Source organism: Lactuca saligna, chromosome 9 (assembly GCF_052625555.1).
Source record: "Lactuca saligna cultivar CGN05327 chromosome 9, ASM5262555v1, whole genome shotgun sequence".
NCBI lineage: Eukaryota > Viridiplantae > Streptophyta > Magnoliopsida > Asterales > Asteraceae > Lactuca > Lactuca saligna.
Genome location: NC_136425.1, coordinates 24,846,555 through 24,872,616, shown reverse-complemented (window position 1 = coordinate 24,872,616; position 26,062 = coordinate 24,846,555). Strand labels below are relative to the sequence as shown.

The window sequence follows — 26,062 nt, the reverse complement described above, 5'->3', positions numbered from 1 at the left end:
GTTATAATTATAGACTTTTCAAAGTAGATTGCCTTAACAAGAAAAGAATTGAGGTACAAGGGTGTAACAAAAAAAAATAAGAACAGAGAGATTGTATAATACACGAATAAATAGAAATACATAGCTATTTCTTGCATTTAGCCCATTACAAAAAACAACATGAAACATCAAGCAGAGGAAAGATGAATCAATTATATGAAACATCCAAACGAAGGATTATAAAAATAGGCACCTTTCAGTCCCTCTTCTCACCAAAAAAGCAATTTCTTTCACGAGAGTATATATGCAAATTCTTCATAGTTCAAACAACACGATATTAACAACAAAACTTCCATCATCAAAATTTTGTTAAAATTCAAGGCTAACACAAAGTAGAAACAAAAACATCACCTAATCATATCATAATAAGCAACATAAAACATTCAAAAAAGGATTAAACTTGGTACCCTTTTAATCCCTTTTATCACCAATATATCCTTCTTTTCTCCCTTCAAATCCAGGCCTCATCAACTTCTTCTCCCTCTTGGCAATCTTCCTAGCTTTCTTCTGGTTAGCCCTCTCTTCAATATTCCCTCTCCTCTTTGACTGTTTCTCCTTACTCAACTTCTCCTGTGTCTCCACTCTCTCCTTCCATTTCCCTGCACTCTTCTCACGCCTCTTCTTATCCTTCTGTAAACTCTTCTTCAAAAGCTTTGGATCATCATGAACCTTCACTCCCATCGCCTTTTCAGTTGCAGCCTTCCATGAATGCTTTGTAGCCACCACAACATCTTCCTTCTTTGCTTCCTTCAACTTCTTTGCCTTTTCCAACTCCTGTACTTTTGAACCCTTCTTCACCTTCTTCTTCTTACTCCCATCTTCATCTCCTAATTTCACTTTCCCAAATTCAAAATCACCCTCAAACTTATCCTTATCCTTATCACCACCACCACTACCACTACCCTTACCACCATTATCATGATCTTCCCTCTTTCGTTTCTTGTCTGTAAAATCACCCCTTTCCCTCCGTTCATTCATCATCATTGTTCTTTTCCCTTCCCCTCGATTCGCTTTAAGCATTTCAAGCTTAGAATGCAATCTCTGGCGTAGCTCTTCATAGGTAACAGACTTGTTACTTGTTTCACCGTCGAAATTTGTAATGGGCTTCACTTTAATTTCGATTTCTTCTTCATCATCATCATCATCATCATCAGAATCCTTGTTACTGTTTTCATTCTTGCTGATGCTTTTTTTGAGGAGGTCTAGTGTTGTGGTTTGTGATGTCTCAGGGTCAAGGCGATCACGGCGGGATTTCTTGATGTTTTCTCGTGTTTGTTGTTTGAGAGAGGCTTTTTTGCCTTTGCTCAGGCCTTGGAACCAGGGTTTTGAATCTTCTTCAACGGGAAGGTAGAATTTTGCAGGGATTAATTCAACTAGTTTGTCAAAGAAAAGAGCATGATCATGGATTAGGGTTTTGAGGTCATCTGTAGATAGTGCCCCCTTTTGCAGCTTCTTCTTCATTGCAAAGGAAAAAAAAAAACGAAACCTGAAAAACGTATCTAATCGTTAAAAGGATGTATGCGTGTAAACGTAAAACCGCATCAACACCTTTCAAAAACAACAAGATCATAATTAACCATATTATGGGCAGCTTATCACAAAAAAAATAGATGAAGACGAACCTACGTCTCCGGGGGTAGCTGTTGCGGCGTAGGCGATGGAGAGAATCAGACAAATGGAGGCGTTGTTGTGTCTTGTATTAGGTTTAAGCCGTATCTTGGTCAGTTTCTTTTAAGTGAAAGCCCGATGGACCAAGTTCAAGCCTATTTTCTTTTAATAAACCGTTTAAATTTTCTCTATGTTAAATAATAATGAGATTGTTTTTAATTAAATTATCAAAACCATTTGTTATATTAAAAGGAAAGAATACCATCTTTAAATAAATTAAAATTCTCAAGAATCAAGATAACTTAAATTTATGTTAGGGTTATTGTAATCGACAATCGGAGTTTTGAAGGACCATTTATTTAGTCATAATAGTTCAGATTGTGTTAAATAAGATCCAAAATATGAGTTTGCAACTTAATGACCATTTTAGACCAATGGTTGTAGGTTTTTCCGGTCAACCCCCACATGGAATATGGATTTGTTCAATTTTGGAACTAGACCGAAATCGAAGTAACAGAAAATGAACTTTTCCTATGATTAAAGACCGAACCGAAGGGAGCCGGTTCCAGTTTGGTTTGAGTGTGGTATGAGTTAATCGGGTATGGAACCGCCGAACCGATTATGACCAAAACTTGTTGGATCTTTGCATTGGAACTGGTTGCAGGTTTGGAACAAAAAACAATGGTTGTTCGGTAGAAAATGTGTAAAAAGATTGTTTGTTACTTGTATTTTAAATGGCATATACCTAGCCAAATGTGAAATAGTTTGCAAATGAAATTAAGCAACAAATTAAAAAATTTACAATTAACTAATTAAGTTATTACAATGTCAATTTCCCATTACTCTTCATTGTAGGTTATTAAACACCCCATTACATGATCGATTTGTTAACAAAGGTTTCTTGGAGCTAATTCTCACTTAAAGAAAAAAACGAATGTTTCTTGGAGTCTAGTTTCTCTCGTTCGCATAAGGTAAAAACATGGGCAGATAGGTTTTCTATTAGCAATAATCGACACATTGCAAGAAGTAAAAAAGCCATTTAAATTTATGATTTCGGGTTTAAGACTCGACATACCCGGTACTCATACGTGAAAACATTTACATACGATGATACTATATTCTTACTATAATAACACTTTAGGAATGGGTTTATTAGGATAGAAAATCTTTTAGTTTTTTGCACTGTAACTTGAAAATTATTACCTCATTATGCTGACACTTCTGTAATAGTTTTCAAACATGCACATATTAGGACACTATTATTCAAAATCCATCATATCAAACTTGGAAAAACTTAGATATATGATATATCATTATTATCTTTCTATCATAGAGAAAACATGACACACAAATAATAACATTCAAACCTAGACTACAAAAAAAATATATTTTATTGATATCATTCATACCATTAATACCTTTAATGTCATACAAAAGGCACTTCCATGACTAAACACTACGTTGGTTAATGCTTACGGCAAACATAGCCCCAAATACAACGAAAATAGCCCAAATGTATAAAATATGTACATTTTTCCATACAAAATATGTTGGTTGGGGTTTTGGACAAATGAAATTACTTCTAAAACACAACAATAAAACTTAATCAATACGTATAAAACGCAGCAATAAACTTACATCTAAAACACAACAATCGCTCAAATGTATAAAACATGTACATTTTTCATATGTTTCAAAACCAAGTAATGTGTTTTGAACTATTTTTCGTAATGTCATATACATTTTGCCCCACTTTAACTACTATAAGTTGGTTGGGGTTTCAAACCACTAAAATTACATCTAAAACACAACAATAAACTTAAATAATACATATAAATTGAATTCTATGAGATCCATTAGTGAATTAATGAAGTTAGGGTTTCAAGCCACCCCTAAAGCTTCATGAACACATTTTTTTTATCATAGAGATAAACTTTCGTCATTGAAATTAGTGTTATAAACTTATAATTCAAAACTAAACTTGATAGAATCATGAGGTTCATCATAGAATTCGTATTTGGAAAACAATGAAGCTTAAATAACAAGGAGGTGGAAGAATGCTTACCTTTCAAGTTTTACATTGAAGAATTTGACTTAAAAATACTCTAGATTTTTAATTTGTTTTAGATTATACAAAATGCTCAAAAAATTGATTTTAAATCTATACCCTAATTTCACAATCGAGATTCTAAAATTTGTTGGAGCACTTAAGGAAACGCTATAACTTACAATAATGATTTGGAAGACCACAGCACATCATAAACTTCTCTAGGACATCGGAAAATGATCTACCACTTTTCATAAAGTCTTGAAAATACATGCAGCTAGGTAGAAAGATCTAGATTAAACTTGAATGTGACATGTAAATAATAATCTCTGGAAACTTCCCGAGATGAGGTGTAAGGAGACTATAAATAAGGAAGGAGCTCATTTGCTCCAAACCATCGGAACTTGCTTTGTACTCTCTCGAGTTTTTTAATATAAATTCTCTTTAGTTTGTAGTAACTATAAAGCTTTAGTCTTTTTCTTTCCAAGTCATTAGTACATCCAAGGATGTGTAGTAAGTTTGACTTAGTCGAAGATAAATTAAGTGGCATATGGTGATTGAGTCGTCTTGTGACACGTGGTATCAGAGCCACGTTTGAACAAGTAATAGACTATAACCATGGAACGAGCAAGTGAAGTAGCCAACATCCCCCTCTCATCGAGGAGAACAGATGAAAACCCAAGAACAGCGACCAATCAGTAGATGCCTTGGCAATATTAGAAAACAAGCTTACATCGATGGAGATTAACGTCGGTGAGATCCTTGAGTGGAAGGATATCTTCGTTCAGTTTGTCGATGATATAAGCGACACGATTGATGGAATGAAGATCATCGGTGTCATCAAAGAAGATCTCCTTGGATTGATCAACACCTTGCGAAATGAGATGAATTTTTGTTAAATTCAAGGCTAACAGAAAGTACACATAAAAAAGATCACCCCTAATCATAATAAGCAACATAAAGCATTCAAAAAAATGGATTAAATTTTGGTACCTTATTCACCAATATATCCTTCTTTTCGGCTATTAAATCCATACCTCATTAATTTCTTCTCCTTTTTGGAAAGGTTCCTAGCTTTCTTCTGGTTATCCCTTTGTTAATATTCCATATCCTCTTTGACTATTTCTTCCCTCCTGAACTTCTCATGTGTTTCAACTCTATCCTTTAATTTCCCTAAAATCTTCTCATGCCTTTTCTTATCCTTCTATAAACTCTTCTTCAAAGTCTTTGGATCATCATGAACCCTCACCCCCATAGTCTGTTCAGTTGCAGCATTCAATGAATGTTTTGTAGCCACCACACCATATTCCTTCTTTTCTTTCTTCTACTCCTTTACTTCTGAACCCTTCTTCACAATCTTCTTGCTCCTATCTTCATCTTCTCATTTCACTTTTTCAAATTCAAAATCACCCTCAAACTTATCCTCATCCTTATCTTCACCACCATCACCACTAACACTACCCCTACCACCATTATCATGATCTTCCCTTTTTCATTTATTGTTTGTAAAATCACCCGGTTCCCTCATTTCATTCATAATCATTGTTCTTTTCCCTTTGCTTGTAATGCCCCAAATTTCAACCCCAAAAAATTTCAATTTAAAACTTAAGAATTTATTCAATTCACAACCACATGATCTTAAAACATTTATCAGAGTATCATAAAAATTTATCATGTGCATAAGTCCCCTATTGATGCGATGTAATCGAGTTGTGCCCCTCCTTTAATATAAGAAAACCAAAAACATATAAACCACAAATCGTAAGCACAAAGCTTAGTGAGTTCCCCAAAATACCACACATAGCATAGCATATGTAAACAACTATGGGTTATCAGCAACCCTAAAGACTAAGGGTGTGCAAAAATCCGGAAAAAAAAAAAAAAAAAAAACCGGAGCCGATCTGACCAATCCGAAACCGGAAAAACCGACATAGAAACCGAAAAAACCTAGTATTTACGGGTCAGTTTTGGTTTTGATATTTAGATATTCACGGATACTCGAACCGAACTGTCATATATATATATATATATATATATATATATATATATATATATATATATATATATATATATATATATATATGGGAGCGTTCAATCGAGAAAATTTATTACTGTGAGAACATTTGAGAACAAAAATTACCTTTTAATTTAACAAGGTGACAATTTTTCAATTAATTCAAAACTAGATGCACAGCAAATAAAAATTTAAAAATGTGGGGGCTAGGGGCAATATTGTAAATGCAAAACGAAACTGAATCCTTCGTTACATAACTACTCTCGTTCCCCCTCATTTCGTTCCCCATAACTTTGCACTCTACTTTTATGAAAAGAAGAACCTCGAGAGAACCCTAAATCTTCGCCGATAATCATCAAAATCGAACAACAAAATCTTGATAAAATCAAAAATGCCGTCAACGACTAATTTCCTGAGAACAAATGCATTAGGTAAAAATCGACGCCTTCCTTGATTTTGTTTTGAATTTACAATAATAAGAGAATAAACTTTACACTAGTATTTTAGATGTCGTTATTTGTCTTCAAAATATAAACAGTTACTGAAATATTTTAGGTGATAGCACTCGATTTTAAATGTTATCGAGTGTTATATGTAGGGTTTTTTTTGAATTTTATACTTTATTTTTCAATTACAAGTGTTATATATTGATTATGACGACATCGATTGATCATTTGTGATTATCTACTAACTATTAACCTAATAAAGTTGAATAATAGTATATTTTATTTGTTATCTAGGGTTTTTTTATTGTTATGCTCTGTTTTTGATTAATGGCTATTTATTTTGTTTATCTACTAATTACGACAATAATAATCTCGCTTTATACATGCAGAAAAACCAAAAGCATATGAAAAAACGTACAAAAGAAAGAAAAAAGTGATAAAAAAAACAATCATTACATGCAATATTATGTTCTAAATCGCATATGATTAACATTGTGTTATATTAATAAATTTGACGGTCTTTAATCATATATGATTTTTTGATGTTTACTCATATATTACTTTCTGATAATATCTATATTAGTAACATAGTAATCATATGTGATTTACATTCAATTATATGATCAATGAATTTCTATTTATAGTGACTATGTTCAATCTCGGATTCATTTGATTAAATTCATATGTCATTTACACATTTTATATTTATAATAGTTTTAATAATATATGACTAAATTCACATATGATTAGAAAAACAAGTTTTATTCGTTAATCACATGTTATTATTGTCATAAAAAAAGCATATTATGGTTTAATCACATGTGATTATCATCTTTATATATATATATATATATATATATATATATATATATATATATATATATATATATATATATATATATATATATATATATATATCAAAAACATATTAAATCGTATGTGATTACAAGATTTTATGAACAATCTTGCATGGTAATGATTGTGTTCAATCATTTATGATTTGCTGATGAATTTGAACTTAAAATGAATTTATACATATAACAAAGATTGAATCACATGTGATCACAATCTATATAAATAATATATTATTTATTTGTCATGACTTGAAATAATCATATATGTTATTCTTATAATACATGTATTTGTACATCTCAAAAACCAATAAAGAGACTAGTACTCAAAATTTTACAAAAGCAACGGCCAGAAGACCAAATCAAAATTGTAACACTTAAATCATTCAATAATCAATTATGATTCATATATTTTATGTGTATAATCGGATATGTTTTTCTAATTATATATGTATATTTTTTTTCAAAACAAAACAAGGAAAATCCTACACAGAAAAAACATACGAAAAAAAAACAAGAAAATCAACAAGAAAGATAGTTGAAAAAGGTATATTCCAATCACAATTGATTATAGAAAAAAAAAAACAAAAAACAAAACTTTGTTACTAATCACATGTGATTATTACCTCTTATGTAACAAAACAAGTTCAATCACATTTGATTATTATCTGTTATGAACACTATATATACACACAAAAGATATTTAATCACATGTGATTAAAATTATTAATAACATGTGATTTACATATATTAATAACAATATTTCAATCACATGTGATTATATATATATATATATATATATATATATATATATATATATATATATATATATATATATATATATAGAAAGAGAGAGAGAGAGAGAGAGAAAGATTTATAATAATTTATTCTTTTTATCATTTGCCTCTCTAAAGGAAAAGGAAAAAGAGCAAGTGAAGAAGACACAACAAAATGAAGGTCTAAGTTAAAACACGACAAAGGTATAGTTCAATCACATATGATTATAATATGTATTTAAAAATACATAATTATTAATTATTACTTCATTATTAAAGTTTGTTGCTCAATTATAAATGTATTAACATATGATTATTATTTTCATAATAGTTGTCATACTATCTGAAAAAAAACCGAGTCAAGGAAGAGAAAAGTCAACTAGTTAATGAAAATGAGAAGATTCGGATTCTGAAACAAAAGAGATAAAGAGAAGAAAGAAGAAGATAGTAAACAAGCATTTTGATACAACCAGAAACATGTATAACTTTGTAATTAACAACTTTATAGAAAAAAAATAATTTTATTAATCGTATGTGATTTAATAATAACTTTATTAAATCACATGTGATTAATATCTTTTATATACGAAAAAATCAATCACATTTGATTATACAAAAAAGATAATTTATTAAATCATATATGATTCAAAAATCAATCACTTTTGATTCTTAAATAATTTTATTAATCTTATATGAGTCAAAAATCAATCACCTTGTGATTAATATCTTTTATATACAAAATAACTCAATCACAAGTGGTTATACAAAAATTTATCAAATCATATATGTTTCAAAAACCAATCACTTGTGATTATTCAAAACATATTTCATTTCTTTTCAGTTAACACACATGCGATTAAATTATCGAACATGTATAATAACTTCATTAATTCTTATTATAATATATAAATTAAATTCATTAATTGATATATTTGATTATTGGTGTACAACTAGAGCTTTGCTATCAGTTATACAAGGCTTCAATGAAGTTCAAAAAGAATGTGTGAGACAGATGGGTTTTGGGGGGATATTAAGGATGAAGATGACAGAGGTTCCAGGGATATTAGGCTACTTTGTTCTTAAGAAATTTAGCTTAGAGACAAAGAAGATAGTTCTTCAAAGAGGAGTGATTGATGTCACCAAAGAATCGGTGAAAGAAATTCTTGGATTTCCTTTGGGAAGAAAACAAATTTGAAAACTTCTATTCATAACAAAAGAAGATAAATGTTGTGAAGAATGGACAAACCAGTTTGAAGTCAAGAAGATGATTCAACTTCAAGATATAAAAATGAAGCTTGTTTCCACCAACAAGGCATGTATGAATTCCATAGCTTTGTTGATCAACTCGTTGATTGAATCAAGCTCTTCGGGAAAAGCAAATGTCAAAATCTTAAATTTTTAATATTATATATATATATATATATATATATATATATATATATATATATATATATATATATAATAATTCATTTATTATGTAGGCTTATGAGGAAATGGTTATGATTAAGTATAGGAAATTAGATATGCTAATTGAAGATGGAAAAAATAAATTCCCAGAAAATGCAACCTTGAATCATTTGAAAATTAGTTTTGATGTAATTTTTGAAGATGTGTAACATTCCAAAATATGGTCCCAAAAATTTCATTTTTAAAACAGATAAAATAGCATTTTCAAATATCATCCATGCATCTCAACAAAACCAATGTATCAAATGTTATTAAATCAGAGTAAAATATCATATGCGGAATCCCAATGGTGATGCAATCAACCCGAGCTCTTCCCCTTGGATCTGGAAGTACCTAAAACATAAACTGAAAACCGTAACCATAAAGCTCAGTGAGTTACCCAAACTACCCCATACCATACATACCAAATCATACAGTGGGCCCCCACCCGGCATCGGGCCTCGCCAGCATTAAGCCTTGCCCAACATCAAGCCTCGTTGAGTACACAAATCTGTTATTCTCGGGCCCCGCCTGTTACTGGGCCTCTCCCGTTATACACATACAATCAATATCACATAATTATGCTAACACACATAATGATCATAAACACTAGCATATGTTCCAGTCCTCAGGCCTCGCCTGGCATCAAGCCATGCCTAGTATACACAGCAACACATAACACATGCGAGGGTCACGCGGACTCCTAGCATCCTAACATAATCAATAAGGGATGGCATTGGTGCTTTAGACCCTCCAAACCCAGAGAGGAAACTTACCTCAAATGCTGAATCTCACAGAAAGAAATCCATAGTTGCTTCCATGATGGCTCCTCAAGCTATCAGTACAAAATAACACCCAATCAATACTTGGGTTCCAACTAAAATCAATAATCTATACTTGGGGTAAAATAACCAATTTACCCCTGGCCTAACTTGATCCAAAACTAAGGCCCAAAACCAAAAGATCTACAAAGACCCATTTATGGCCTAATTTTCCAAATTGGGCCCAAACTTCCAAGTGTACCTCGCCCTAACGCCCACTAAAGCTCCTTAATCAAAAATTTTCATTCCAGATGGCCTAAAAGGCACAAAGAAGCAAGGTCCAAGAAAATGGCCCAAATCGAGGCCCAAATGACGCCAAGCCCAACTGCCTAAGTACACAGGGCGTACTCAGCTGTACGTTAAGCATACACATTACATGGCTTGTATGCCCAACGTACTCACCTAATAATCCATTTCTCCAAAAAGATCTTAACTACTTAAGACCAAGAATCCCAAAAACATATATGAATAATATATAACATATTAAACTATAAAGGCGACAACTTGGTGGTTTTGCATGCCCCAAATGGCCCAAACTCGAGATATAACAATCTACCTCCATAAAAATGGCCAATACTCATGCATGGTTGGATTAAAGCTTCAAAGGTTGCAACTTTATGACTCTAGGACCCAAATATCACCAAGAGTAGCATCTCTAAGCTTCAAAAATGGAAATAATCTACAAGGGCTCATTTATGGGACCTAAAAGGGTCCAAAAGCTAAAACATGGAGATCTAAGCTTCTAAAGATCAAGATTTTATACCTTGCACAAGCTAGAAATTGAGCAGATAATCCGGATCTACAAGCATCTCCATGAACCACCACCTTGCTCCAACCTTCTCTTCCTTGAAAATGAGACAAAACACACCAAAATGGACTCAAAATACCTTCCAAGCTTAAGAACACTAAAGAATGGGGTTAGGGTTTCGTGGAGGCTATTTAGGGATAATAGGGAGGTTGAGAAAGAAGATCCTTAGGTCATAATGTTCTTTAAATAGTGCTTAAAACCAAAATTATGGGGGTTTAGGGACTGGACACGTATGATGCGCATAATTCTTTTTATGCAGTGCGTACGTGCATGGCAACAATGATCATTCCACATCAATACGCCCAACATACATAGGGTGATATGCCTCGCATACTGCAGACCCTAAGCCCAATAAGAAAAGATCCAATAATTCAGGGCCCACCATAACAATTAGATAAATCTAAATTAAATTATTACCTTGGAAATTATCGGGTGTTACAATTCTCCCCCACTTGAGTTAGACTTCGTACTCGAAATCCGCCATCCCGAACAACTCCGGATAGTGCTCCTTCATCTCATCCTCGGGTACCCAATTCCACTATAACATGCTCCACAATCTTGCTCCTCAAGGTTTATGTCTTCCGATCTAAAATTGCGATCGATCGCTCAATATAATTCAGGCAATCATCGACCTGAATATTATCCAAACCGAACTATCAGATACTTAGGGCATGAACACATATAGAAACACCCCTCAATTTCAGAGATCCATCTCATGGCATAAATCGAGTCCTGGGTCCCATCAAACTCCGGTGGCTTTGTTGGATTAGTGTCTAAGTCCATAACTATTTTGGTATGTACTTGACCCGATGGTGCATGGTCCTTTTGGGTTGCCTTCACCAAAGCAACTTGATTGGAGAAATAAATAAAGAGAGACAGGTTATTATGATTTATTAATATGTTATAAGAATAATATATTAAAGGAGAAATCATATTTGTTTAATTAATATTGGTCAATAATTAATTATGAATTAATTTTGTGATCAAGTGTAATTAATTAAACTAGAGGGGCTGATTTGTAATTATGTGATAGTTACAAAATAAGGTAAGGATTATCTTATTATTAGTTTGAACGAATTTCAGGTGATAAGGCCTTAGAATTCGACTATGATAAGGATTCAAGGATTATCTTATGGGTTGCTTTGTGGATAAGCAACTAGATAAGGATAATGACTGAAACCCTATCTCTACACCTATATAAACACCCCTTGGCTCATGAATTCATGTATCCCTTCCCAAGAAGTCCTAAGGACGAATTCTAACCTCTCTCCTTTCTCTTTATACCTTCTCCATTTGCTCTTGGTGTTTGTAAGCCATTAGAGGAGTGACACTTGTGACTTTAAGCATTCTAAAGTCATTACAAGGAGATTTGGGATTGTTATTGCTACATAACAATCAAGGTATGATCTTAAACCTAATTACATATTAATATGATTACTTGAATGCTAGAATTAGGGTTTATAGTCTTGGATTCAAAACATGTACAATAGAGAAACCTAGATCCAAGCATTAGGGTTTGTATGAGCACATAGGATGTCTTATGACCAAAACCCATCAGTGGTATCAGAGCCTAGGATGGTTTCAATTGTATTGATGCATTGTATATCTAAAAAATTCGATTTTTTGGTGTTCTAGAGGCTGGACTCGCCGAGTCCATAACTGAACTCGCCGAGTCCAGGGTTACTCGACGAGTCCAGGCTTGACTTGACGAGTCAACTCGTCAGATAATGTTTATCTCGGGATTGCTTGCTGTTTTTGCATATGGATAGTTACCTTATCATGTTAGATCAATATTAATCCGATTATATGATATATTTGACTATATTTTTGATCTAAATGAAGATATTTATCAATTAATAAGATAATTGTTTCCTTATAAGATAATTGATTAATTATTTTGAGTAAATTGATAAATTGTTTTGCAAGAAATCATTAAATAAATCAAATATGGATAATTGTATGATTAAATGTTAGTTTAAAATTATTTGTTATTTGATCCTTGTTGTTATGAAAAGTTTCATATTTTCCCCTTTAGGTTTTATAGTTTAAATTTGAACCCAAAAGTTTTGTTGTTTTAAAATTTAAATAGTTAAAACCCTAATGTTTTGAATAAGGTTTCAAAACTTGCCCTCAAGTTTTGGAATTTAAAAGTTGATTAAAAGTTAATTAGGAATGTTAAATTCTAAAACCCTAGTAATGTTTTGAAAAGTTCAAATACACCCTTATGGTTTTATTAATTAATTAAGGAGTATAATTAAAAGAGATTTAATAAATCCATAAAAGTTTAGGTTAACCATTTAATTGAATTAAAAGTGTAATTGTTAAAGTTAACCACATAGTATTTTAAAAGTGTAAAATGCACCCTATACTATATATAACATTAAAAGTCTAACATTATATATATGTATAAGTAAAAGTCAGTCTTACCGTTAGTAGGCCTCATTCACGAAACCTTTATGGATTTATTACTAAAGTAACTAAATGTTTTTCTAATTCCCAATCTTAGTTACTTAGACAAAAGTGAATTGATGCAATTCCATGAAATTACACTTTGTGCCCTTGCGAAGACGTTAGTGGAGCGTGTGTGGTTTACCGGAACACTAAATGGTTCTAAGCAAAGGTAGCAAAGGGTGACTCAATGTTTGTCATAGTTCGGTGGAGCGTGTGTGGTTTACCAGCACATCGAATAGGTGACTGTAACATGTGAGGGCACCATGTAATTTTGCATGGTTATTCACACCCGCTTTGTGATCCTCAGCATCCCAGTCACAAACAAGAGGGGCATATCGAGATTTAAACATTCCATTGAAAGTTCAATGAATCTCAAAGGATCTAGGAGTTTTCATAGATTTAAAACTTAATTTTCTTTTTCGTTTTTCATGGTGGAAATTAGTGAATCGTCATTCACTTACCTTCAAATATTCTGCAACTAGATTACGGCATCCCTTTTCTAGGTTGTAGCGTATTGTGTTGGGTCCTAGCCTTAGTATCTCATTTGGGTGATTTACTAAGGACTCAATCGATCAACTAACTTGAATTTGTTTTCTCCCGTTTTGTAGATGTCAAAGTTCAACAATCATGGTCTTCCCAAATCTCGTGGAACAAGCATTCCACGTGAAGATGATATTCCACGATTCGATCGAGGAACAAGAAATCATGCTTCACTTCCTCCTCCTCCTCCAATTGTTCTCCCTAACCCACAAGATCAAAGAATTGAAAGGTTCAATATCACTAAGGCCCTATTGGAAATGAAACATGAAGATGGTAAATCCGTGTGTGCCCACATTCTAGGAATGAAATCACACATCGATAGGTTGATTATGTTGGGTGTGTCATTCCCGAATGAGTTGGCTGTAAATTGGGTTTTGCAGTCACTTCCTGAATCATATAATGAGTTCAAAAGAAAGTATTATATGATGGATCATGACGACAACCTCATTGACCTAACCTACATGCTCATTGCTGCTGAATCAGAAATGATTTGGCGAAACAATGGAGCGTATTTGTTGGGAGAGTCAACCGACCATGCTTCCGAGGACGTTCTAGGAGAACCGACCTGCGTTTGCTGCCAAGAGAAAGGGCGTTGGATAGAAGTCTGCCCCAAGAGCCTGAAAATTCCAAAGATGGGAGAGTCAAAGAGTATGACTGCGCTTCAAGTAAAATCCACTATCTAACTTCGTTAAGTTCCTATTCATTGATTCAAATACATGATGTGATAAGATTGCATTTGAATGTTCTGCAGGATCGGTGAAAACAAAGGAAGCTTGATAAGAGAGCAAGATGAATCTAATCACAAGAGATGGATCTCGATCACATGGACTTGAAGATTGGATTTTGAGCTTAGAAAGTTATGATAGAGTTGTTAGAAATTTTCCTTTTACGTAGTTTTCAATAGATTTTGCATTGTAAGGACAAATGTTTTTCCATTGCTTTTATAAATAAGATAAATTTTGTTTGACTTATTTATTTATTTGTTTACTTCCTTGCAATGAAATCGTTATGAAAATTGATGTTTGCATATTTCTACAACGAATGGATATGATTCTTAGTTATGTTATTTATGGAAATGTCGAGAATTTACCAAATAGGGAGAGTTTCTCATCGCCCAAAGTTTCAATTGGACTGAAATTTGGAATCACGCAACTTGGTTGCATGGTGAATGAGAAATTTCATATTTGGAAATTAGACAAATTCGTTGACAAAGTGTCAAGTGAAGGACTAGGAGATCGAGTACACAAAGTTGTGTGTTGATCAAGTTCACCATAGGAGTAACAAAGATATTTGTCATGACTTAGTAATGGCTTAGTAAATATGATTACACTTACAAGATTAAGTGTAATTCTGAATTGATTAAAGGGTTTAGATCAATAGTAGAACGAATAAGAAGAATCAAGTAGGCAGAAAGATAAAAGTTTCTCCATTCTAAGAAGGGAGAGTAGCTTTTATGCTTTATAATGGGTCTTAATGATTAAGAACCATGTCTCAATTGATCCTCTAAGTAAGTCTTAGTACAATTGTATGTTTAAGAAGAGGAATCAAGGATTGAAGAAATGGTTAAATCAAGAAGTCTATCATACTTCGTTCCAATAACAAGTCTTAAAGTTAAGATTGTGACAATGAGTGAAAAGTATTAAAAGGTTTATCACATTCATCAAATGTGGAAAGTTGTGATGTCTTGAAGAAGACAAAGATCAACTAGGACCAATTTATGAAGTGTTTTGATAAAAACTACACTAACTCTTGAATATTTGTTTGTCATGAAATGTTCATTGACAAGAGAATCTTATATGTCAAGGAGTCAGTGGGAGTCTTAATGGTCTTGAAGAGTTTCAAGAACAAATCAAATAAACCTTATCAATCATCACTAGCACACGAGTTGAGGTTTACAACCTATCGTGTTAACATTATTTTTTTTCTGTGCCGTTCCAAGTGAGTTAATTATGCATATGAGTCCTATGAGTTCTCATTTTGAACGCATAAAAGGCAAGGCACCTTAATCAATGAAAGGTATATTGATAGGAAAGGGTGAGCTGCTTAACTACTTGGAAGACGTGGTGGGCAGCTGTGCTACCATAAGGCAAGAAATCAATATTAAGAAAGTTCGGTCCATATGAGTTTGAATTTGTCTTAAACTTTGGATTTAACAAATTCACATGGATAGGAACACATACACCGTTTAAATCTAAGTGTCATAAGATTTCCTCCTTCGTGAAAATGATTGTGAGGAAATGCTTTCACTAAGAAAGATTTTAAGAAGATAGTAATTGTAAAATTGCATTCTCGAATTCGATTATGGTTACGGTATCCCTCCCCATGATTTGAATTGTGAGGTTTGGCAATTAGTCTTAAATGTTTAGACGCACATATAAACTATCTAAGGCAAAGGTGTATAAGTTCAAAAAGGCTTGATAAAAGATTATCAAAGCACCAAGTATTAGAAACATGGACTTAAGAAATTCAATAAGTATTGTTTTTCTGGAAGTTAAGATGTTTTGAATACATGTCGAAGCTAGTGGGAGCATAAGTGTTATGTTTTATAGTAATCATCATGATAGTGGGAGCATAAAAGTTATGATTGTATGATTATTATGGAAAGTATTGCAAATTGGCAATATTAATTATAGAAAACAAGAGTCATTCTTTGCAAAGTCGTAAGGATGGAATAGTTGTTTTGCTATAATTAAGGGAGAGAATATTATACTTCATTTCAAATCTAAAGGATTAGGTTGTGGAATGTTAATAAATTTAGTCAAAGGTACATAGTGTGTTCTTAAAATTTCGATTATGATTACGACATTCCTTTTCACAATTCGAATTTTGAGAACATAGCAAATAAAACATTGTGCATCGGGTCCCATACGCTTCGGGTATAGGATCGATTGCAAATGCTTTAATATTTGACCATTCTAAAATTTTCCAAATTTCTAGCGCATTTAGAGGGAAAAGGGACTAGAATTGGTTTTGACTAAAATAATTAAACAATTATCAAAGGACAATCCAAAGTTCGAAGAGGATTGGTCGCTTGTGAGTAGTTGGAAGTATAGTATTGGAAGATATGGAAATGTTCTCATATTGGATGGACCATATCGACATCATCACGAATAGATAAGATTCTATTAAGAATGACTTGTCATATGGAAAATATGGAAGCGTGTTCATATTAGGAAGTAAATATTGAAAATCTATGACTAGATTAGAAACTTTTATGCCAAAGGATGTTCAAAGGAACGTACTTTGAGAGAGAGACATCATATCTAAGGAATTGTCTTGCAACAATCTCCGATAGAAGACTTTGTAATATCATTGGCAATAGTTTTTGTGACTTTGGTGCAGTGACATTACGAAAGGATCGTTGCATAAAGTGTTAGAATCTAGCATATTCTATAAGTAGCAAGAATTGATATTCTTACACTTATGAAAAAAAGGATTTGGAGTTGTGAAATGAGAATGATTGGAAATGTGTCCATTGTGATCTATTTCACAAAGTAAGAACCATAGGTAAACATTGTGTGCATGCTATGAGCATGGGACAAGTGTAATAATTCAAGTAAGAAGTTGATTACCCGAAACGACAAATAATGAGTAATCGATATGGTGATAAATAAAAGGTGTTTTATTTATACTCAAAGGTTTGAGGCCATATGGGATTAGTATTATTCTTGTGTTTCACATTTGCATGTTTTGACTTCCAGAATAATTGAGTTTATTAAGAATAATCGAATTATTCGAACGGGCCACAATCATTCATATGTTGGAAGTAGATATGAATGAAGACTGTCGTGAATTGGTGTGTAGATTGTCTAGAAGAGTATTAGACATAAGCAAATGTTTGCTGCAACGTTCATGAGTGCTTAGGAATATGATTGAGCATTGGATTAAACCCACGCTCACTTGGATCACTCCATGAATTGTATTACGAGTGATTGGTGAGATGATAACATCTTATATTCTTGAAACCGAGATGTGTGAGTTGTATCTTGCAAATCGGTTGCACATTGATAATATGTAAACGTACCAGTAACTTGGTGTTATAAAACATATTGTTGTGTGTAATTCGGTGGGTGAGTGCAAACAAGCATTGTATCAAAGTTTATCCGTTCCTTTTATTCAAAGTAGAATACAAGCGATATCTTTGGGCCCCTCGATGGTTTAGTGATGACAAACGTAAATGCTCGGCCGGGCTAGGGCTAATTTGATTTGTTCAATTAGTCAGTCGTCATAAATCGGAAATCGAGATATAGTACAAAGAGAATGATTAGAAATCATATCTCAGACGATATCTAGAATGGAGGAATATATGATCCCTTATCTAAGGACACGCGTATCTGATAGGATCAGAGTTGACAACGGCTTTGGAAAGCTACGATTGCAGATCAGGATCTGAAGTCATACGCATAATAGTTATTAGACTTATCCAAGTGGGAGACTGTTGGATTAGTGTCTAAGTCCATAACTATTTTGGTATGTACTTGACCCGATGGTGCATGGTCCTTTTGGGTTGCCTTCACCAAAACAACTTGATTGGAGAAATAAATAAAGAGAGAAAGGTTATTATGATTTATTAATATATTATAAGAATAATATATTAAAGGAGAAATCATATTTGTTTAATTAATATTGGTCAATAATTAATTATGAATTAATTTTGTGATCAAGTGTAATTAATTAAACTAGAGGGGCTGATTTGTATTTATGTGATAGTTACAAAATAAGGTAAGGATTATCTTATTATTAGGTTGAACGAATTTCAGGTGATAAGGCCTTAGAATTCGACTATGATAAGGATTCAAGGATTATCTTATGGGTTGCTTTGTGGATAAGCAACTAGATAAGGATAATGACTGAAACCCTATCTCTACACCTATATAAACACCCCTTGGCTCATGAATTCGTGTATCCCTTCCTAAGAAGTCCTAAGGACGAATTCTAACCTCTCTCATCTCTCTTTATACCTTCTCCATTTGCTCTTGGTGTTTGTAAGCCATTAGAGGAGTGACACTTGTGACTATAAGCATTCTAAAGTCATTACAAGGAGATTTGGGATTGTTATTGCTACATAACAATCAAGGTATGATCTTAAACCTAATTACATATTAATATGATTACTTGAACGCTAGAATTAGGGTTTATAGTCTTGGATTCAAAGCATGTACAATAGAGAAACCTAGATCCAAGCATTAGGGTTTGTATGAGCACATAGGATGTCTTATGACCAAAACCCATCAGGCTTCGTGTTGCTGAACTCTCGAAACTCTCAAAATATGGTAAGTATTGCAAGTTGGCAATACTATTTATAGGAAACAAAGTTTTCAATTTGCAAATTGCAAAGTTTGGGAATTGTATTGCTATAAAAAGAATTTGCGGGAGAAGACACTTATACTTCATTTCAAATCTAAAAGTTTAGATTTAATGGAAGTTAGTCATCAACAAATATGCTTATCGTGTTGAAGTGATCCAACATAGGAAATCTTATATATGGAAATATAATAGCAAGAGACTGATCAAGTATCATGTTTTCATGTAAGAAATTTTGTATCGAATCCCATATTAACTACATACCAAAACTTAATATTGACTCAAATCAAAAATTTCCCACATGTATTGAAGCCAAACAGACTCGATTATCTTTCCAAACAATCATAAGAAACATCGAACCTCTTGATTTAATTCACACTTATGTGTGTGGTTAAAAGTCAATTCTCACTCAAGGTGAGAACAAATACTTCATTACATTCATCAATGATAGCACATAATATTGTTACATATATTTACTTAAGAGTAAAGATGAAGCAATAGACAAGTTTGTCTTGTACAAAAATGAAGTTGAGAATCAACTCAACAAGAGAATAAAAGTAGTTAGAAGTGACATGGGCAGACAATATGTTTCTCCTTATGCTGAATTCCTGTGCAAAAAATGGAATTCATCATGAATTTACATCACCCTATTCACCTCAATCCAATGGAATTGTTGAAAGAAAGAACCGTACCTTGAAAGAAATGGTTAACACCATGATAATTAGTTCGGGTGTAAACCAATCAATGTAGGGGGAAGCTATTTTGTTGGCTAACTATATTCTAAATAAGATACCTCATAAAGAAAAGGATGAAACACCGTATGAACTTTAGATGAGAAGAAATCCATTATACAAGTACTTACGAATGTGGAGGTGCTTAGCTAAAGTTGTTGTACCACCGCCTAAAGTACAAAAGTTAGGTCCTAAAACAGCGGATTGTGTATTCATTGGGTATACACAAAGTAATAGTGTTTATCGTTTTCTTGTGCATGATTCTAAGAATTTTGAAATACACAAGAATACCATAACGGAATCAATGAATGCTTCATTTATTAAAGATGTATTTCCTTGTTTGAATAAGGAGGTTGAAAGGGCCCATCTTTACCAAGCAACGAAGTTGCTCGAGAGTAAGAACAAGCTCAATCCGAGGAAGAAGAGATAAAACTTAGAAGAAGTAAGAGGGCTAGAGTTGAAAAATCATTTGGTGATGATTTTTACACCTATGTGGTGGAAAGTGAACCTAAAACCTACCAAGAGGTGGTTACTACTTCTGAGGGACCTCAATGGAAAGAAGCCATCAAGAAATAGGTAGAATATATCTTACAAAATCATACGTGGGAACTAGTGGATCGACCTCCAGGTGGCAAGCCACTTGGCTACCGTTGGGTTTTTAAGAGAAAAATGAAACCTGATGGCAATATTGATAAATAAATACAAGGCAAGACTAGCAATCAAAGGTTATATACAAAAGGAAGGTCTATATTACTTTGATACGTATTCTTCGGTAACGTGAATAAGACCCATTAGATTAGTTCTTGCCATTGCAACTATTAGAAACCTGCAAGTTCATCAAATGGATGTAAAAACTACTTTCATAAATTGGGAGTTGGAAGAAGAAATTTATATGCAACAACCCGAGGGATTCATTGTCTCGGGACAGTAGAACAAGGTTTATAAACTTATTAAGTCTCTATATGGATTAAAACAAAGCAATAAAAAGTTTGATCAAGTCATGATGGAAAGTGGCTTTAGAATCAATGAGCGTGATAAGTGTATCTATGTGAAAAATACCACTCATGGTTATGTCATCTTGTGTTTATATGTTGATGATATGCTTATCATTGGTAGTGATGACAAGATGATAAGATCCACGAAGGATATATAGAAATCCAGGTTCGACATGAAAGATATGGGTTTAACGGTTGTGATTCTTGGAGTCAAAATCACAAGAATCCAAAGTGGTATGATTTTAAGTCAAACACACTATGTGGATAATATTCTTGAAAATTTTTGCTAAAGGATATAGTAGAATAACTAGAACTCGAATTGACATAGTCAACATCTACGTAAAAGTAGAGGTGGTAGTGTTAATCAAGTGGAATATTCAAGAATTATTGGCAGTCTGATGTATATTATGAGTTGTACCAGACCTGACTTAGCATATGTTGTGAGAAGACTAAGTAGATTAACTAGTAAACCCAATTTTGAACATTGGAAGAGTATTACTAGGTTGCTAAGGTATGTGCGATACACGCAAATATGGATTGCATTATGGCAGACATTCGATAGTTATCGAAGGACACACTGATGTAAATTGGATATCTGACATAAAAGATTCCAGATCTACAAGTGGATATGTGTTTACACTTGGAGGTGATGCTGTAGCCTGGAAATCATCCAAGCAAACAGTTATATCAAGATCTACGATGAAATATGAATTTATCGCCTTATATATTTGTGCTGAAGAGGTGGAGTTACGTCAGTTTGTAGAAGACATTCTCGAATGGCTTAAGTCGGTAACAACCATATGTATACATTGTGATAACCAATCGGAAATTAGTAGAGCTCAAAGTACAATGTATAGAGGGAAATCAAGGCACATTAGATGTAAACATAAAATGATACAACAACTAATCTGTACGAGGTTTATCACGATTCACTGGGTGAATTCAAAAGAAAACATTATGAATCTGCTTACAAAAGGCTTGAGTAGAGATGTAGTTTATAAGTCGTCAAGAGGAATGGGACTAAAGCCCATAAATGAATAAATTTGTACGAAGGAAACCTTACCTAAAAGACTGGAGATCCCAAGATCTAGGTTCAAAAGGACAACCTAGTTGTATGAGTGATGCAGGTCACTTGGGGGGGGGGGGGTAACATTACTTCCTAGTCCATTCCTATATATAGTGAATAAATTAGACTAAACATATGATTCTTAATGATTCTTGGAATCACGTACGTGAGAGAGAAGCATGGTTGCTTTGAAGGGAATTATGCAATGTTTTAAAACCCGGGTCGACCCGGCCGGTTCAACCGGTTGGACTGTGACCCGGGATAGAATACGGGTCAATTGAGACCGGTTTTTTGTAAAAATACAAACCGGATCGAATCGGCCGGGTTTTCCTTAAACCGTGGTTCGACCGCTTATGTCGAACCGGTTAAAACCGGGTTGACCCGTTTTAATAGGGTTTGGATAGTTGGATACAAGTAACGAACCCCAAAACAACGAGCCGTTTGCGGTTTGTTCGATATTTTTTAATGTTTGAACTTTGTGAACATCAAATTATTGGTTTTATATGTTTATGCATTATGCATGAAAGTAAAAATATATAAAAATAGAAAAAGACCATAAACCGGGTTGATCCGGCGGTTCAACCGGTTGAATCGGTTGACCCGTGAACCGGTCATCACATCGGGTCAACTAAAAACCTGGGTTTTAAAACATTGGAGTTATGGGGGCACAATTCCTGAAGCTCTTGCAGAACCAGGTTAGTGTTCATGACCAAAACAAACACGTCTATGCGGATATGAATTTGTTAGGGAGAGTCCTGTGAGAATTATATTGTCATCTACATAAATGGCAGCTCAGTTCAAATACATCAAGATCTACTAACTGCTAGGAGATTAAGTGTACTTCTTAGATGAAGGTTCAAAGGGTAATACCTACCCATCCTATGCAGGATTCAACTATTGAAATTTTTGTTTGGAAATTTGATGTGTAGAGATCAATCTCCATTTATGTGGGGGGTTTTTGAAAAAAATTTACTATATATATTTATATTTTTTTACTAACTTTAGACATTTATAAATGTATACATATGTTGTATATATAATTAACTCTAAGTGAGTTTGTGTTCTCCTCCGTGATAACTTCGAAACGATATACTATATGTCCAAAATGGAGTATATGTGAACGAGACATCAATACTTAAATACAGATATTTGAGAATAAAGTTAACAAAAGAGATAAATGTGGGAATGAGTCCCACATTTGTAGAAAGACCAAACTCAACTAGGTTTATAAGATTGAATGCATGAAAGTCTTACAAGCTTGTGTCTATGGGTTTACTTCAAGACCTACCCATGTGCAGGGGGTGCAAATCTTGGATTTCGTAGACCAAAATCACCGAACTTGCGCATGAGCGTGACCTTCGGACACGAATATAGCTCCGAAAACTCGGGCTTGCGCAACCCTTGTTTTTGCTAAACTTGTCCGTTTTGGTCCCTTGTTTGAATTTTGTAACTAATGCATTAATTACGTATTTAATGGCATTTATTGGCATTCAATGCCTCAATCAATTCAATATCATGAATTGATTTGTTGTCCTTACATGTTCAACTATAAAAGGAAACATCCACGGTCTCATTTAACACACAAATGAAAATACTGTTCTTCCTCCTCACTCTATACACCTGCTTCCAACGATTCTTTCTAGCAAGTGGATATATCCGGTAGTATACACTGTTAAGGTTATTTTACCTTGGGAGCAGATGGCGAATCTGTTTAAGGGAATCAAGTCCAACTTGAGCCTCAACCATTATGTTTACTATTAACCTTTTTTTCTTACAAGAATATTTCAAGAATAAAACTAAGCTCTTTATCTAACAGTCTATCTAACAGCTTTAAACACTTCAAGCTTCGAATGCAATATTCGGCATAACTCTTCATAGGTAACATACTTGTTACTTATTTCGCCATTAAAATTTGTAATGGGCTTCACTTTAATTTCAATTTCTTCTTCTTCTCCACCATCTTCTTCATCATCAAAATCATTGCTACTTGTTTCATTCTTACTAATGCTCTTTTTGAGGAGGGTTGTGGTTTGTGATTTCTCGGGGTTGAGGCGATCACGACATATTTTCTTAATGTTCTCTCGTGTTTTTTTTTGTTTGAGAGAGGCTTTTTTGCATTTTCTCAAGCCTTGGAACCAAGGTTTTGAATCTTCTTCAATCGGATGATAGAACTTTGCGGGGACTAATTTGACTAGCTTGTTGAATAAAAGAGCATGATTGTGGATTAAGGTTTTCAAGTCAGTTGTTGCAAGTGCCCCTTTTTGTATATTCTTCTTCATTACAAAGAATGAAGAATGAAACTAAATGATTTTGGTTTGTTTTATTCAGGTGTTGATAGCAGGTACATGAAAAACGTATCTAATCGTTAAAAAAAGTAAGCATTTGAAGAACCATTAAAATCCATGAAATATAAAAGTGCATATATGTCGAAATATATGTATCTATAATGCTAAACTATTCAATTTAACTAGAAACAACAACTACAAATACATACAAATGGAGAGAAAACATCACATGTTCATAAAATGGTGAATTTATGAAAAAAATGAATCGTTGCGTGAATTATCATGTGATATCAATAATATTTCACTTTAGTTGTGGTTAAGACCTCTCGTGAATACATACTAATTATTAATTAAAGACTATGTGAAGTATATAAAACCTAGGAACACGCGGATAATTCTCATAAAACATAAAAAAGCAGGATTGTAGTATTGATCAAGCAAACAACATACATAAAATTAGAGAATTTTCACCACTTCTAGTCCGCTACCAACATAAATTCATCAAAAAGATGAAATCAGGATAAAAGTATCATAATCACATCCACACCAGTAAACCTCGAAGGAAGAAAACGCCGAAAGGAATGAGGAGAAGGTTTCGGAACTGGTTCTAATCAGATGCCTGTAGGTTTTTTCGGCTGACTATATCTACGTGGAATAGGGATGTGTTCGGTTTCGGAACTGGTTCTAATCAGATCAGAATTGGAACCAAAATAATCTAAAATTGGAAATGAACTTTCCTTAGAACCGAAGATCTAACCATTATAAAGGAATTGGTTTCGGTTCGGTTTCAGGTATGGTACCGGTTAAATTTGGTATGGAACCAATTATGATCAAAATTTTGTTCAATCTTTGCTTCGGAACCAATTTCAGTCGGGAACTAGAAATAACTGAAAAGTAGGTTGTTTGATAAATAGATTGTGTAAAATAGGTTGTTTGTACTTGTATTTAAATGATGGGTTGTTTTGCTCTTCCAAAAGTTTAGGAAAAGACATATCATCATTAACAAATCATTAATCCTCAACTTTTTTATTTTAATATCAGTAACCCATTTCATGTTTTTGAACCTCAAGTATAAGTGTGTCTTTACGTGCATTAATTACATAAGGTCGTTATGAATCCCTATTTTGGTTTTCCATAATGAATTTTATAGCTTCGAAAATATAATCGGACATCTTAGGTGGAAATGATTTACCACGATAGAATTTTATATGATCGTCCGACATTATGAAATGGGTTAAGAATGTAACAATGAAATCACCTTCTTCATAATAAATTGGTTATTCGTTGGTATGAAAGTGATTGCAACTTATTTTTGTTTTTTTGGACTTGTTAAATTGCCTAACAATTTTTTTTGATAAATCTTTGTTGATTGTGTTTTGGTATAAATTATGTTATGATTTGAACATATTTTGTTTATATTTTTGAAAATTTTGAACAACTTTTAAAAAAAAATTACTTTGACAACTCTCATTAGGGGTGTTTGACTAAGCTTATTTTGAGATTACTTTTCAAATGATTTTTAACTTTTTTTTTTTTTTTTTAAAGTTAAAAAGGTGTTTGTGAGATACAAAAGTTTTTTTTCAAAATAACTTTTGTATAGAAGAAAAATATAGATTTTCAAAAGTCTAAGAAAATGTGATTTTTAACTTCTTAAAGATAAATTACATTCAAAAGTCAAGAAATACAACTCAAACAGTTTTTAAAAACAACTTTTTGACTTTTATCTCCTCAAAAGTTAAACTCAAAAAGAATTTTTTCCATTTTTTTTTTTTTAAGTTCAAAAAGTAATCCCAAACACCCTTTGGTTATGATGTTTGAATACAAATAGTTTATA

The 26,062-nt window shown here is 33.1% G+C and overlaps 1 protein-coding gene and 1 pseudogene across 1 annotated transcript; both read right to left on the bottom strand.

The window, feature by feature from the left end:
• Positions 1–316: 316 nt before the first annotated feature.
• Positions 317–1,779, bottom strand: LOC145017266 (uncharacterized). The gene is made up of 2 exons (XM_078975323.1): positions 1,662–1,779; positions 317–1,525 (listed from the first exon to the last, which is right to left on the bottom strand). The coding sequence occupies exon 2, from the start codon at positions 1,498–1,500 to the stop codon at positions 451–453; it is 1,050 nt and encodes a 349-aa protein (XP_078831449.1). The 5' UTR covers positions 1,501–1,525; positions 1,662–1,779; the 3' UTR covers positions 317–450.
• Positions 1,780–4,688: 2,909 nt separating this feature from the next.
• On the bottom strand, positions 4,689–24,222 carry LOC145016106 (uncharacterized; annotated as a pseudogene).
• Positions 24,223–26,062: the final 1,840 nt, after the last annotated feature.